We start from the raw sequence: 16495 nt of genomic DNA, 5'->3' as shown, positions 1-16495 counted from the left end.
CGATTACACAGTTAACTCTCTCCATACGAACGGCGAAAGAGACGACGTTAACAGCGTTTCTCCCCTATTGCCACCATCAAAACATTACAAGCGGAAGGCTCTTACACTGAAGAGGTGAATGTTGACAAAGAACACCACAATTCTGACGACGGAAGCTAAAGGTTGGATCATTGAGACACCCACTGGACATCCGAGGGGTCTGTGTAGAGGAGAAGAGAGGACTGGCCGTACTGAGTGAGTTAACATTTGATAATCAGAAACTTTGCATTCAAAGCACTAGGAATGAGGGTTAACGTATTTCCTTTACCCCCACCTCCCCTCTCTCCCCCCCACCCCCACATGGACGTTCACGCACGCACGTACGCACCCCCATACAGACACGCACACACACGCGTGTGATGACCGGAAGAGAACCAATACATCCGTGTGTGTGTGTGTGTGTGTGTGTGTGTATGTGCGTGCGTGCGTACGTGTGTGCGTGTGAACAAAATAGACAGAGGGGTAAAAATCACAGGCGGGTTATGATGAGAAGAGAGCCAGTACAACATGTGTTGTTGTTGTTGTCCCCCACCCCCCACCCCCCACCCCCACTGCAGGCAGCGGAACCAGCGGCTGCAGTCGCTGAGGTTGCAGATCCTGCAGAGCCTGGGCATGGACCAGCCCCCCACCGTCACCATCAGCCCCGAGGCCAGGAACCGTGTGATGGAGAGCCTGGACAGGTTCCCCGCCCTGTCCAACTTCGTCCACCCACTCCACCACTCAGAGAGGCGCTGCTACTCCGCTTCCTGTGAGCCCCCTTCTGAGTCATGCTGCTGGTGGTGGTGGTGATGGTGGTGTTGGTGGTGATGGTAATGATGGTGTGATGATGGTGATGGTGGTGGTGGTGGTGATAATGATGGTGGTGATGATGATGCTGGTGGTGGTGGTGATGGTGGTGGTGGTGATGATGGCGGCGGTGGTGGTGGTGATGGTGGTTGTGGTGGTGGTGATAATAATGATGGTGGTGATGATGGTGGTGGTGATGGTGATGATGGTGGTGATGATAATGATGGTGTGCTGGTGGTGGTGGTGATGGTGATGGTGGTGGTGATGGATGGTGTGGTGATGATAATGATGGTGTGGTGATGGTGGTGGTGGTGGTGGTGGTGATAATGATGGTGGTGATGATGATGCTGGTGGTGGTGGTGATGGTGGTGGTGGTGATGATGGCGGCGGTGGTGGTGGTGATAATGATGGTGGTGATGATGATGCTGGTGGTGGTGGTGATGGTGATGATGGTGGTGATGATGACGATGGTGGTGGTGATGATGTGATGGTGGTGATGATGACGATGGTGGTGGTGGGGATGATGATGGTGGTAGTGATGATGATGGCGATAATGATGATGATGACAATGACGATGATGATGATGCTGGTGATGATGATGATAATGATGACGGTGATAGTGATAAGGATGAATACGATGATGATGATGATGACGATGGTGATAACGGTGATGGTGATGGTGATAATAATGACGATGATCATGATGATGATCATACAAAAACAGAACAAGGAGAAGGATAGTATATTTCCATGACGCTTTCAAACCTATCAAAGCGCTTTACAGTAACATCTCAGTCACATAGCACACACACACACACACACACACACACACACACACACACACACACACACACACACACACACACACACACACACACACACCGAGCAGCGGCAGACTCAAGACAAAATGATTCTTTTTTTTCTTTTTTCTTTTTTTTTTATCAACCTTCGTGTTGTTCCAGGGAATAATAATACTTGATCCCCTCACTGAAGCAGTCACAGTCGCCAGTAGGTAGTAGTATCTTGCCCGGTATTAGCCCACGAGCGATGAAACGTTTTTGTCGTCGTTATTCTCTCAAAACAGAATATGTAAGAACCCAGTTATCTCCGACCGTTTTGAGATACCAGTCTCTATATCTAGTGCAGTGAGACAGCGCTTTCGTTTGTGGTTGTTCCTTCAAAACAGAACAGGCCAGTGTTAAAACTTTTTTTCTTTTTTTTTAACTTGAAATTCTTCTTCCCCTTATTCTTCGTTCGTGAGCTGCAACTCCCACGTTCACTCGTATGTACACGAGTGGGCTTTTACGTGTATGACCGTTTTTACCCCGCCATGTAGGCAGCCATACTCAGTTTTCGGGGTTGTGCATGCTGGGTATGTTCTTGTTTCCACGAAAGGAGGTTCAGGCATTAAGCAGGTCTGCACATATGTTGACCTGGAAGATCGGAAAAATCCCCATCCTTTTACCCACCAGGCGCCGTTAACCGAGATTCGAACCCGGGACCCTCAGATTGAAAGTCCAATGCTATAATTGCGCCCGTCTAAACTTGAAATAATTACCGGTCTCTAAATATGACGCAGTGAGAACAGCGGGTTTTTGATCTGTTTCAGTTTCAGTTTCAGTTGCTCAAGGAGGCGTCACTGCGTTCGGACAAACCATATACGCTACACCACATCTGCCAAGCAGATGCCTGACCAGCAGCGTAACCCAACGCGCTTAGTCAGGCCTTGAGGAAAAAAACAAAAAAAACAAACAAAAACATCTGCAGCTCTGTAACCAAGAAAGTTGAGTACTGTAGGTGTGACTGTCTGGTTTGGTCCTCTCCCCAGGTAACGTGCCCCACAAGGTGAACGAGACGTTGTGGCGGAACTCGAGCAGCCGGGGACTGCGACTGTTCGTGCCCATCCCGCGGGACCGCAACAACGAGACCATACTGCAGTCTGCCACCCTCCACCTCTTCCTCAAACCCAATGCAGGTACAGTGCGCTGCTGTGCTGAATTATGTCGGAGTCATGTCGTTGTGGCCATGTGACGATGTGACCAAGTATCGATGTGACCATGTGCCGTTGTGACCAAGTGACGATGTGACCAAGTATCGATGTGACCATGTGCCGTTGTGACCAAGTGACGATGTGACCAAGTATCGATGTGACCATGTGCCGTTGTGACCAAGTGAAGATGTGACCAAGTGACGACGTGACCAAACGACCAAGTGTCGATGTGACCAAGTGTCGATGTGACAAAATGACGACGTGACCAAGTGTCGATGTGACAAAGTGACGATATGACCAAGTGTCGATGTGACCAAGTGTTGATGTGACCAAGTGTGACCAAGTGACGATGTGACCAAGTGTGATCAAGTGACGATGTGACCAAGTGTGACCAAGTGACGATGTGACAAAGTGTCGATGTGACCAAGTGACGATGTGACCAAGTGACGATGTGACCAAGTGACGATGTGACCAAGTGTCGTTGTGGGACACATGGAAGCAGACGCTGAGAGTGTAGGGGGGGTGCGGTTCCCAAGGAATATATCATGTGGTCTATAATTTATTTGCGACTGTATATAATGTATGATAGTCAGTCGTGTTCGACCGTGACCATCAGAACAGCAGGAGGCAACTGTTGCCCCGACTAATTGGGCTAGAATTTGATTGTAGTGGAGAGTGCCTTGCCCAGGTTACATCCCGACTCTCTCGGCCAAGCGGGTTCTTGGGACAGTCGGCGTTGGGGATGGTTCCCAAAGGCCAGCTAGCCGCCCCCAAAGCTGCAGCTCTTAGAGTCAGTGCAATTTTGCCTTCTAGTTTGAGAGTCATAGTCCTTCACGATAGACGAAGCTGATTTCCCATTTGAATATAGAAACCACTGATGATAATACAACTCTCTCTCTCTCTCTCTCTCTCTCTCTCTTATATATATATATATATATATATAATGCTAAATAAAGCCCCAAAGAAAAGCAATTTTTCCTTTTTGCTGCTCTCAAATTTTCGCCCACATCGTGTCGTGCGCGTGTGTTTGTGTATTCGTACGTGCGTATGTGCATGCGCGTGCGTGTGTGTGTGTGTGTGTGTGTGTGTGTGTGTGTGTGTGTGACTTTCTTGTTATACCTTTCCCCTTCATAGGTCAGACTCAAAACTAATTAATGGAGGAAAAACGCCGGAGGGAAATGACGCCTGGCGCCCATTTTGCCAGAGTAGTACCTTGAATAGTCAGAGGACACAGTGACACAAGTACCACGTGCTTCTGAGGAACAGTGTCACTGTGATCATTATTATTACTATGACTGTTGCTGCTGCTATTATTGTTGTTACTTGTCTGCGACGGATAATGACTAAGACTTGTCATTGTAGTGAGACGAGCTCAGTCCGTCTAGCAGGATTATTATTCGTTATTATTATTATTATCATTATTATTATTATTACTATTATCGTTTTTATTCTTATTTCTGTTATTATTATTACTGGTGTGTGACGTTATTGATAGTGTTAGATAGTGTCACGTGTTCGACATCTGAGTCGGCAATGATGTCCAAAGGGCCAATGCAAATGTGACTGCTAGGAAAACGATGGCGATGACGATGGTGATGATAATTTGAAGAAATGGTTGGGAGGGAAGGGGGGGGGGTGGGTGGGAGGGGAGTGTCTGATGCCTGATGCGATGATAACGACGATGATGACGACGACGGGGTGATGATTGTTGCAGTGAGACAGGTGCAGTGTGAGTGCGAGGGGGAGGAGGGAGAGGGCGAGGGCAGAGCGTGCCGCACAGTGAACGGCTTCTTGGTGCAGGTGTACCAGTACGTCAGGCCTCTGTCCGTCAGGCGCCGGGGCAGAGGTCAGTGGGGTGCTGCTGCACCGTTAGCTGTGTGATTCACTTCTTTACTTTACATAGTTTGATGTGATTTACTGCTTTATTTCACACTGCTGTGATTTACTGTTTTATTTCACACCGTTTGACGTGATTTACTGCTTTACTTTTACATAGTTTGATGTGATTTACTGCTTTACTTTTTAATTCAACATTTGTCGTGTTCGTTCATGCATGCATTGACTGTGTTGTGAGGGACGAGCCTTTGGATGCACAAATAATCTCCAGTCGGAATAATAAAGATGTTTTGTATTGTATTGTCTCCTTGCCATCTCTCTCTCTCTCTCTCTCTCTCTCTCTCTCTCTCTCTCTCTCTCTCTCTCTCTCTCTCTGTCTGTTTCTGCCTCGATATGTATCCCACTGTCACTCTTTTTTTTCCTGTCTCCCTCTCTCTGTCTTTCTGCCATGCTCAATTATTCTTTGTCTCTACCTATCTTTTGTCTGTCTGTCTGTCTGTATGTCTCTCCCTTTTTTTCTTTTCTTTTTTTTGGGGGGTTTTTTTTTTGGCTGCATATCTTAACGAAGTGTTGTCACATGTGCGGTAGTCTGCAGACGTGTGTGACCAAGTGTTGACGAATGAATGAATCTTTCACTAGTTTCAGTCAGCTGTTTTCCACACTTGAAATGTCAGACGAAAAGCACTAACAAACAGGCTGTACATAACGTAACAAAAAAAGTAGCGTTCAACAGAACCTGAAACAGTCTGCCAACAGGAGACACAGGGTTGTGTGCCCTGACACCGTCCCATGTCTTGTTCCCTGTGTATATTCTTGCAGTTGTTCGCTGCAGCTGGTCCAGTTTTGCACGTGCAGTTGTGAAGCGTGGTTGGTGTCTGACTGGTCATGTTTTGCACGTGCAGTTGTGAGGCGTGGTTGGTGTCTGACTGGTCATGTTTTGCACGTGCAGTTGTGAAGCGTGTTTGGCGTCTGACTAGTCATGTTTTGCACGTGCAGTTGTAAAGCGTGGTTGGCGTCTGACTAGTCATATTTTGCACGTGCAGTGGTGAATCGCCGTCGCTTACTGGACGCCAAGTTCATTCCAGTGACCAACACCTGGCTGTCCTTCAACATTCGCAATGTGGCGTCTGACTGGCGGCGACACCGCCGTAACTTCGGCGTGGAGGTGACGATGCAGGACGACAATGACACGGAGATTGATGCCAACGCCATGTTCGTGTTACCTGACTGCACCGTGGGCAGAGGTGAGTTGGACTGTCGGCCATGGGAACAGGGCTGCTCACAGCCACCACCGCTAGTGTCTGATATATGTGTGATGGTCAGTCATGTCCGACTATGACCATCAGAACAGCAGAGGAGGCAACTGCTGTCCTGACCATTTGGGCAGGAAGTTGATTGTAGTGGAGAGTGTCTTTGCCTAAGTTACCCCCTCCCGCACTCTATCGGCCAAGAGGGTTTTAGGATAGTCGGTGTTGGGATGGCTACCAACGGCCAGCTATACCGCAAGGCTGCAACACTAAGAGCCAATGCAAATTTGCCTCCTGGTTTGAGTCGTAGTCCTTCACAAAAGAATAAGCTGTAAATGATTTCTCATTGCAGTTGAGAAACCTTTGATGATACAGCTCTCACTTTGCTATTGGCTCAACAGAAAACTCGCATGTTAATCTATGATGTAGGATATATACAGGGTTCACAAAAGGTAAAGGGCCGCTTGGGAACTTGCACGGTCTTCTTCTTCATGCATGGTGAGATAATGCCGAATTTTCGCAAACGGATGATGTACACAGCCGGTGTGTAGAGCGCCATTCATTCAGTGGTGCTTTCTTGAACGTGCATTTACATTTTCCACGATGGAAAAAAAACAACAACCCAACAACAAACAAACAAACAAAAAACCAGGAAAACACAGTTGTCCAGTATAATTCACTAAGTAACAGTAATGTTTTGGCAAAAACATCGATTTTTCAAACGCGTCTGTCGACCTGTTCATGAGAACGTGTGCCTGAAACAGCCGTTAATGTATTCAATGAGAGATCAGTGGTAGACCTTAAATTGTGCAGTCTGCATTGTTGAAATCGTCTCTTGTTTTTTGTTTTTGTTTTTTGTTTGTTTGTTGTTGTTTTTTAACATTTAATGAAAATATACATGCTTTTATGAAGTGGTCCTTACATTTGCGTGAAGTCTATAGATTGTTTTTGGGAGGTGGGGATTGGGAGGGGGGGTGACACGAATTGGAACAATGGGCGTTATTCCCCCTTAGCAAAGGCAGCCTATAGGAAGGACATCAGTCTATTCGACACATTGGAGTGAACAAACACTGTTGGATTTTTGTTTTCAGGTACCAAAATTACTTCCGATTTTATATTTATGTATGAAAGACACGAAACGAGCTATTCTGATTGAGCTCACTGTGCCATACGAAAGCAGAATGGAGGAAGCCCACATCTACAAGACCGAGAAGTATGCTAGTCTAGCCAGCAGCCTGAAAAGAATCTGGCTTCCAAGCCAAAGTCCTCGCCATAGAGATTGGTGCAAGAGGGTTTGTGGGCGCATCTGCCTACAGCCTCATGAAACAGCTGTCGATTTCTGGCAGAGAGAGGACACGGGCTCTCAAGGCAATAGCAGAAGCAGCAGAAAAGAGTTCCAGCAGGATCTGGTCGAGGAGGAATGAAAGTAAAGTTCCCTACTCAAACTAGGCGTACGATGGCTCAGTGGTTAAAACGTCTGCCAGTTCTGAAGTGGCGACCACCCTGGAGGCGCGGGTTCGAACCTGCTGAGGACCAGGAAAAGAAAAAGAAGAAAAGGCGGCAATACAAGGGCATCCGGGAGTCATGACCTGGGTGCGGCCCGGCCCCCTTTCAGCGTAAGGAGTTAAGGGGCGAAACACTTGACTGAGGGGGGCTTCTTCTCTGAAGACCTTGTACTGTCCAGCTCTCCCTAAATTTTCTTATCACAGACAGACTCGCTTAACTGCCATTTCAATCAAAACACCGGCAGAAACCACACGAACATTGAAATTCTTATCGGAATATTGTCAGCCATTTTTTTCTGTTTTGGGTCCATAATCGGAAATGAGTTCAAAAAGACAAGATGACTGTATTTCATGATACGGCTGGGTGATACAGATAGCCTACGATGAGCAGATACGTGCAGCCAAGTGCTGCAAAGTGTAGGTCTGTCCTGTAAAAGCCAGCAGCATTGCTCTTTTGTTAAAACTATAGTGCAGAGTCGAAACTTCATATTTCCACAACACAGAACCTGGCTGACGAGACGATGAAGAGAGAAGATTAGGAAATACATGAGCAGTTTGCAAAACAGTCACTTGCATACCGCGTGTGTCTATCGAGATTTCTGTTTGAATTCTAGTTCATATTAGCACTGTAATAATTGATACTTTTTTTTTCTTTTGTTGTTTTTTTGTTTGTTTTTTTGTTTTTTTTCTTGCTGCCCCATCATCTGCACCGTTTCAGTGGCATTACTGCCACGCCCGTCATTTAGATTCCCCCATACACGGCCACACCTGGGTTCGTAAAAATTGATACTTAATTCATTTTTTTTTAAAAAGCCATTTGAATATACACGGTATATACGAGAACTGGACAGGAGAATTTTATGGATATGTGTTTTTGCCTACCTCTTCTTTTCATGCATGCAAGCTGTTTGAAAACGTTTGGTTTGAAGTTGTTTTACTTTGTCTTTCTTCAAAGATAACTGAGGCGTTTATTTTTTTTCTTTGAAATTTAATTTTCTTCGTCTGATTTGCTTTCAAACCCAAAGACTAAAATCCCAGCACACAGTTTTATGTGTAAACGCAGTTTGTCTGGGTTGTAGAAAAACAACAACAAAAAAAAGCAAAAAGAGAAAAAGTTCACTCGAAGAAGTTTTGAGCTCACGAGCGATTCAAGGGGAAAAAAAAGATTGCAATAGCAAAAAAAAAAAAAAAAAAAAAAAAAAAGACGAATAAAAATTTAGTTTTTTTTTTTTTTTCCAGTTTACTAGTCCAACTGATGCGGGCGCTAAAGGTGGAACGAAACTGAACTCTCTCTTTCTCTCTCACTCTCCTCTCTCTCTCTCTCTCTCTGTCTTCCCCCACCCCCAGCTGCCCCCCCTCTCTCTCTGTCTCCTCCTCCTCTCTCTCTCTCTCTGTCTCCCCCCAGCTCACCCCCCCTCTCTTTCTCTCTCTGAGGACACTCTGATTTTTAACCACCATCCTATCTCTATCTCTCTCTTTTTTTCTTTTTTTTTTGGTTTATCTCCTACGCCCGCACCAACCCTCAATATTCCATTTTATGACCAAAACTCCCTTTCAAAACATAACTTTCAACTTCTCGGAAGAAGTCGCTGTCTCAGTTATGATAAAAAAAAAAAATAAAAAAAAAAACGACGAGACCATGAAGAGTGTGCATCATATGCAGTGCAATGTAAGTCTGTACTTTCCTGCATTCCCCGTCTCTCTCTTTGAAAACAAGTTATCTGGATACAAGTTTCAATAGATGCAAGGACCAAAACCCACAGACAAGATAGACGTGTAAACAGGAGAGGATAAATAAAACTCCTCAAGATCAGAGGACAGCCCAGTTCTTCAAGGAGTCTGCGGAAGGAAGGCGTTTCAAGTCACATAGAAAGCACAGACCCCAATGGTTTCCTGTTTGTGTTGTTGTGCAAGTGTGGGGGTGGGTGGCGGTGAAGAGGAGGAGAAGTATGGAAGTTGGGGGGAGGGGCGTGGAGGGTGGAGGCAGGGGAGGGGTATGGTCTCTGACTCTTCCTCACCACTGCAAACCGCGATTGTGTTTGTCTGATGCAACGGTTGTTTTTGTCACCCAGCCCCACTTGGTTTTAGCGACGTCCTTATTTTTTTTGTGTGTGTCGTGGTATGTGGGTGGATCGACTTGTTCCGAGGCTGTGTGGTTGTTTTTCCTTTGTTTCTTTCCTTTGTGGACATGTTTGGACTCTGTTTGTTTAACGATGACTGTTTCTGTAGCTGTTTTTTGGTTGTTGTTTTTTTCTTCCTTTTTTGTCTGCCTGTCTGTGTTTTTCTTCCGTTTCTTTCGTTTGGTTCTTGTTCCTTCTTCGTCTGTCAGGCCTTTCTTGATTCTTTCATTTCCTTCCCTATTTCTTTCCATCTTTCTCTCTCTCTAGTTTGTCACTTGTGGGGATCTACAGCAGTGCAGTAGTGCCAAAATAATTAATTTCTTTTTATCTTTGCACAGAGCATTGGTTGGGAGTGGAATACTTTGTTTCTTTGCAGCAATGTTTTAATCCGTTGAATAAAAAGAAATATATTGAATGTGATCCCTCTCTTTCTCTCTCCGACTCTCTCCCTCTCCCCACATCCTCTCCCTCTCTTTCATTCTCCCTCTGTCCCTCTGTCTTTCATTATCTCTTTCTTCTTCTTCTACGTTCGTGAGCTGCAACTCCCACGTTCACTCGTACGTACACGAGTGGGCTTTTACGTGTATGACCGTTCTCTTTCATTCTTCCTCCTCCAGGCTGACAGTAAGCACCCTTTAACAATGTAAGGAAATTGGATTTATAATGCTCGCGTTGTAATTGGATTTATAATGCTGGCGTTGTAATTGGATTTATAATGCTCGCGTTGTAATTGGATTTATAATGCTGGCGTTGTAATTGGATTTATAATGCTCGCGTTGTAATTGGATTTATAATGCTCGCGTTGTAATTGGATTTAAAATGCTCGCGTTGAAGCGACATGCACTCACATCAGTCTCAAAGAAAAGGCCTGGCTTTACCCGCATGATTAAAACGAACAGGACGGTGTCAGAATCACAATTAATACCGTAGATTGGGCTGGAAACTGGGAAGGGGCTGTACTTTTGTTATGTAATGGATAAGGTATGACAGGCTGGTACTGTGGATACACGGCGGAGATTTTTTTTTTCAATTTTCAAAACCTGCAACAGAGCTCCGGTGTCTATCAGATTTTCTCATTGTCTGTGCATTCTCTCTTCCACTCTTCCGCTCTTTTGACAACAAACGTTTGTTAAAACTGCATCACAACTTAAACTTGTACACAGGTAAGCGTTGTTTCGCGCGATAAGGTGCAACTGTCTGAAACGAATGTGTTTCTGTTTTTTTTCTGTTTTTTTTTTTTCTTCCTCTTTTTTAGGCTTTTTTTTCCAGTAATAGAAAATCTTCTGTGTCTTGTAAATCTGATCTCCAGAGTTGTTCAGTTTCTTGTTATCAGCGAGGTCATCTCCCAATTTCCCTTCTGGGCTATTTTGAACTGCTTCATTGACAGACCTACTTTGATGGGTTTTTTGGTCCTGTTTGCGTGCGTGGGGTTCATAGTGTGTGTGTGTGTGTGTACGTTTGTGCGTGCGTGCGTGTGTGTATGTGTGTGTGTACGTGTGTGCGTGCGTGTATGTGTGTGTGTGTGTGTGTGTGATTGCGCGCCTTGTGCTGTGTCTGTGTGCGTCTGTTTTGTCTGTATGTGTTCACAATTACATCAGTATGTTTTACCTTTGTTTTTCATCCTTTCCGCGAATCTAAAGTGACTTTGGAATTGTTTTGAGTCCAAAAAGATATGAACATCACAGTGATCATCTTGGAAGACATCACGATAACAAATTTAACAATCACCTTCTAATCGGAGATCGAAGACCTGGACTTTTTATGATAGCGCGTACTAATGCTTCTTCTCCATATACGTCTGATGATAACAGCTGATCAATTATTGTGCAATAAATCAGTAGGCGAATTTTGGTTTCCAGCATGACGATCATACTGCTTTGTGTTTTTGGTACAATTCTCAAAAACGTCTCTGTTGCATCATAATTGTTATGATTATGGAATCATTGTTCTCATAGAAGCATTTCCACAAAGGAGACTTGCCGTATCTTACAGTTTTTTTTTCTGCTTCTGATCATTTGAAGCTTGTCGAAAGGACCAACATGGACTTATATATAAATACTGTTTGAACAAGAGAGCCAGTATGAGTGAAAGTATGTATCCGTATCTCAGTGTACTTGCTCGAATTCCAGCACGATTTTGTCTGCCGTTTGTTCATGTGTTTGATGCAAGTGTATAGAAGAAGCACGCACAATATAAATTAACCCCCCCACCCCCCACCCCCCACCCCTTTTTTTTTTTGTACCCTGGACAGAAATCGGATGCCGAGAGAGCTCCAGTAGCGACAACAGTCACGGGCTGCCGTACTTCGTCAGCTACCGTGACAACTTCCCCTACGTGGACCTGGTTGCCTTGCGCACCAGGTCCTCCTCCTCCTCTTCCCGCTCCAGGCGTTCCTTACGTCATGACACGCGTCACCCGCCGGCGTCACCACCACGTCACCAGGACCTGTCCACGTCACTGGCCGTCCTGCCTCGCCCCTCTTGTGAGGGCCAGGAGGTGGTGGTTAATATCACGGGTATGTGTGTGTGTGTGTGTGTGTGTGTGTGTGTGTGTGTGTGTGTGTGTGTGTGTGTGTGTGTGTCCCACACTCCTTTTTCGCCTTTCGTTTTTTGTTGTTTGTTTGTTTTTACCTCTCTCACCCCATTCATGGATTCCACTTCCTCTTCCCCTTTCCTCCCCCCCCCATCTTCACCCACCTCTATCTCTGTCCCTCCCTCCTTTTTTTCTCTCTCTCTCCCCTTCCCAAATACCGGTCCCTCCCCCTCCCCACCCGCCCCCCTTTTTCTCTCACTCTTTCATGCAGCTTCTTCTTTCTTTCTTTTTTCTTTTTTTTTTTAAAGAGGATCTAGGAATTATCATGGGATGGTTTAAGTGTTTCTTTTAACGGAAAGGATAAATGAGGTATAAAGGTGTTTTTAAATCAGATTAAACACTTTGATCACATTCCAAAAAGTTGTTACACTTCTCTGAACAACATGGTTTTTGCATGAAGCTCCGGAGTGTATTGTAGAACTGTGAATTCAGACTATAATACGAATCCAACGTAATCGTGAGATTACATAATTATGCACACAAAAAATAAGGAAAGAATGTGTTAAACATAATTGTATCTGCAAGAAAGGAAAGGAAGAAAGGAAACCGTGAATTAAAAGTTTTTAAAAACATCACTCACGCATAGATGAATGAAAAGAAAGGAACGGAGACGGACAACAGGTGACTCACCTGTGCTACCGATCTTGGCCCGATTTTGTATTTGTATTTCTTTTTTTATCACAACATATTATCTTTGTGAAATTCAGGCTGCTCTCCCCAGGAGAGCGCGTCGCTACACTACAGCGCCACCCATTTTTTTTGTATTTTTTTCCTGCGTGCAGTTTTATTTGTTTTTCCTATCGAAGTGGATTTTTCTGCAGAATTTTGCCAGGAACAACCCTTTTGTTGCCGTGGGTTCTTTTACGTGCCCTGAGTGCATGCTGTACACGGGACCTCGGTTTAACGTCTCATCCGAATGACTAGCGTCCAGACCACCACTCAAAGTCTAGTGGAGGGGGGAGAAAATATCGGCGGCTGAGCCATGATTCGAACCAGCACGCTCCGATTCTCTCGCTTCCTAGGCGGACGAGTTACCTCTAGGCCATCACTCCATATACAAAGACCACACCAACGTTATCCAAAACCTGATGGATGAAAAACGAAAGTGAAGTGAAGAATGGATGGACAGATTGACAGGCAGATGGACGGAAGGGTGGGGAGTAGGGGTGGGTGGGATGAATGAAGACAGTGATGGCCTGGTTTTCTGGTTTTCAGACCCTGACGTGGAGGAGCCCAGATCGTTCATTTCACGCGTCTGCCCGTCGCAGTGCTGGGACTGCGCCGCTGACGGCCAGGTATGTGTGTACATGTCTCTTCTTCTCTCTTCTTCTCTGTCTGACACGTCCTTCCCTCTTTCTGCCCCCCCCCCTCACAACCCCCACCCCACCCCACCCCCCCCCTCACTGTCTCCTCTTCACCTGTCGCTCCCTCCCCTCTCTTTCTCTGCGTGTGTGTGCTGATTTTAATTCAAAGATTTTTTTTCTCCTTTCTTCCTGTTCTCTTTTGATTGATTCCCCCCCCCCCTCTCCTCCTTTTGAGGGCTGCCATCCCACTGTCTGCTTCTCTTCACCTGTCTCTCTCTCCCCTCTCTCTCTCTCTGTCTGTCTGTGCTGATTTTAATCCAAAGATTTTTTCTCCTTTCTTCCTGTTCTCTTGTGATGTTGTATTCCCCTCCCCCCTTCTTTCAAGGGCTCGAAGAAGAAGAAAAAAAGCATTGAAAGCTTATTCTACCCTCTGTACACAAAATCCATTGGTCCAATCATTCATTCTCTGTCTGTCTCTCCGTTATCTCTCTCTCTCTGTCCCCGCTTTCTCCTCATCCACCCTTTGTCTTTCTGTCTTCACGCTGTCTTGGGAGAGGATCTGACCACTGAGGTAAAAATAAGTGGATATCGCATGCCTTCTTTGAGCCCCTTTGCTAACTAAAGCCAGCGGAAGTATTCAATCAGCCATTTTGCTACTCGCGTCAGGACAGCGAGAAGCGGTAACTTCATATATGTAGCCGAGCACTCAGCTGGCTACGTTGACTGCTTCACGGCAAGCTTTCACTTGCTCGCGGCGCTAATGCTGACGTTCCTGTATGTGTGCCTCCACGGCAAGCTTGCGATACGTGTAACTACACTGTTTTTCTTTATTAACTTTGGTAAATAAACTATTGGCAGATATCAATCGAGACACAACATTTGGCATGTCGTGGGGGCAAGCACAACACCATTTCACCGAAGATAAATTGTTACAGCTCAGAAACTACCACCAGTCAGCAGACGACTTCTCAACGGACTGACAGCTTGATACGAGTCTTAGAATGGCGTCCAGTTGGCTTCAGCTTTCCTGGCCAATGAGCCACCGATCTAGGTTTAGAACAATGGGTTCTGTCCCTCGTATCAGTTATTCCAAAACATGGTTCTTCTTCTTCATCTTCCTCTCCTCCTCCGCCTCCTCTATCTTTCTCCTGTTTCTCCTTCATATGCTCCTCCGTCTCCTTACTCTCTTCCTCCGCTATCTCTTCCTCCTGCTTCTCCTTCATATGCCCCTCCTTCTCCTTACTCTCTTCCTCCTAGATGCCCCTCCTTCTCCTTACTCTCTTCCTCCTAGATGCCCCTCCTTCTCCCCTCCTTCTCCTTACTCTCTTCCTCCTAGATGCCCCTCCTTCTCCTTACTCTCTTCCTCCTAGATGCCCCTCCTTCTCCTTACTCTCTTCCTCCTAGATGCCCCTCCTTCTCCTTACTCTCTTCCTCCTAGATGCCCCTCCTTCTCCTTACTCTCTTCCTCCTATATGCCCCTCCTTCTCCTTACTCTCTTCCTCCTATATGCCCCTCCTTCTCCTTACTCTCTTCCTCCTAGATGCCCCTCCTTCTCCTTACTCTCTTCCTCCTATATGCCCCTCCTTCTCCTTACTCTCTTCCTCCTAGATGCCCCTCCTTCTCCTTACTCTCTTCCTCCTCTATCTGTTCCTGCTGTTTCTCCTTCATATGCTTGTAATTGAAACAAAGATGTGAATTATGATCGTCCATTAGTTAAGAGTCACGAGGCAGCTTTCTCCGAGTGGTGACAGTATTGTATTATATTATTGAATTGCTCTTTTTGTCACAACAGATTTCTCTGTGTGAAATTCGAGCTGCTCTCTTTATAGAGAGCACATCGCTACACTGAGAGCACCACACATTTTTTGTATTTTTTTTCCTGCATGCAGTTTTTTTATTTGTTTTCTATGGAAGTGGATTTTTCTACTGAATTTTGCCCAGGGACAACCCTCTTGTTGCCGTGGGTTCTTTTACGTGCGCTAAATGCATACTGCACACGGGACCTCGGCTAATCGTCTCATCCGCATGACTAGCGTCCAGACCACCACTCAAGGTCTAGTGGAAGGGGAGAAAATACTGGCGACTATGCCGGGATTCGAACCAGTGTGCTCAGATTCTCTCGCTGCCTGGGCGGATGCGTGACCTCTGAGCCATCACTCTACGTGACATTGTGAAAAGTACAGGGTGGGTTGTTGTTGCTGTGGGCAGTGCACACCCAGAGCCTGCTCGGCCCCCAAGACTGAAGCCGTGCCGGGGCTGTACCGCCTCCAGGATGGATCCACCCGGCATCGGATCCTGCCCTTCACCCGTATCGTGGCCTGCGGCTGCTGAGTTTGTAGAGCACTTGTGCCGCCAGCGCCTGTGTCATCAGCAGCAAGTCGCCCCCCCACCCCCCCTGGTCCTCCTACCCACCCCCACCCCTCCCTCCCTCCACCCCATCACCCCTTTGGAGTGTCACCTTGTCTGTGAACACGATTTGCTTTGATTCTGCGAGGAAGTCCAGCGTGTTCTGAAACGTTTACGCGCGCGTGCGCACAGAAACTCACATGTGAGCGTGCACACGCATGCACGACGGCACAGCGTGCTGTTGTTGTTCGTGAGTAGGTACTCATATGCACACATTCGCTCACAGCACGTGCTGACGTTCAACTGAATCTGCAGACGAATAATGAAACCTGAACTGGCCTTTGTGGTGGACTGCATGATGAACAGTGCGATTCAGACAGACTTTCAGTAAATTCCCCGAGGAGGAAATAAGGACCATTCGTTTCTAACTTTTTTTTTCTTTTTTTTTTCAAAAACAGTTTGTCACGAACGATTTATGAAGAGCCTTCACCGCAGTCCCACTTTCCGGGTACATGAGGGTGGAAGGAGGAGGAGGATGGGGGGGAGAAAAGAGGGGGAAGGTTGGGGGGTGGGGGGGGGGGGGGGGCAAAGGAACGTGGAAGTCGCCTTAACTGTCTTCCGCCCACCTGCATCCCCTCGCCCCCCCACCCCCACCCCCAGCCCCTGAAAATGAGGCAAAACAACAATGGGGTCCAAGACATTTTGGGGACGTCGCCATGACAGCATGTGC

General features: G+C 46.3%; 1 protein-coding gene across 1 annotated transcript in view; it reads left to right on the top strand.

Annotated features, from left to right (window-relative positions):
* The window catches only part of LOC143279343 (uncharacterized), a 45574-nt gene extending 29290 nt beyond the window's left edge, over window positions 1-16284 (top strand). Inside the window, exons 2-8 of the mRNA XM_076583363.1 lie at window positions 597-787; window positions 2654-2800; window positions 4530-4661; window positions 5695-5895; window positions 11775-12038; window positions 13331-13410; window positions 15628-16284. Coding sequence (XP_076439478.1) covers window positions 597-787; window positions 2654-2800; window positions 4530-4661; window positions 5695-5895; window positions 11775-12038; window positions 13331-13410; window positions 15628-15750 — 1138 coding nt within the window. The 3' untranslated portion in view covers window positions 15751-16284. The remainder of the gene's footprint in view (window positions 1-596; window positions 788-2653; window positions 2801-4529; window positions 4662-5694; window positions 5896-11774; window positions 12039-13330; window positions 13411-15627) is intronic.
* Window positions 16285-16495: the final 211 nt, after the last annotated feature.

This window comes from Babylonia areolata, chromosome 2, assembly GCF_041734735.1.
Source record: "Babylonia areolata isolate BAREFJ2019XMU chromosome 2, ASM4173473v1, whole genome shotgun sequence".
Lineage (NCBI taxonomy): Eukaryota > Metazoa > Mollusca > Gastropoda > Neogastropoda > Buccinidae > Babylonia > Babylonia areolata.
The sequence above is the reverse complement of the archived record's forward strand: the minus strand, read 5'-3'. Positions and strand labels throughout refer to the sequence as shown.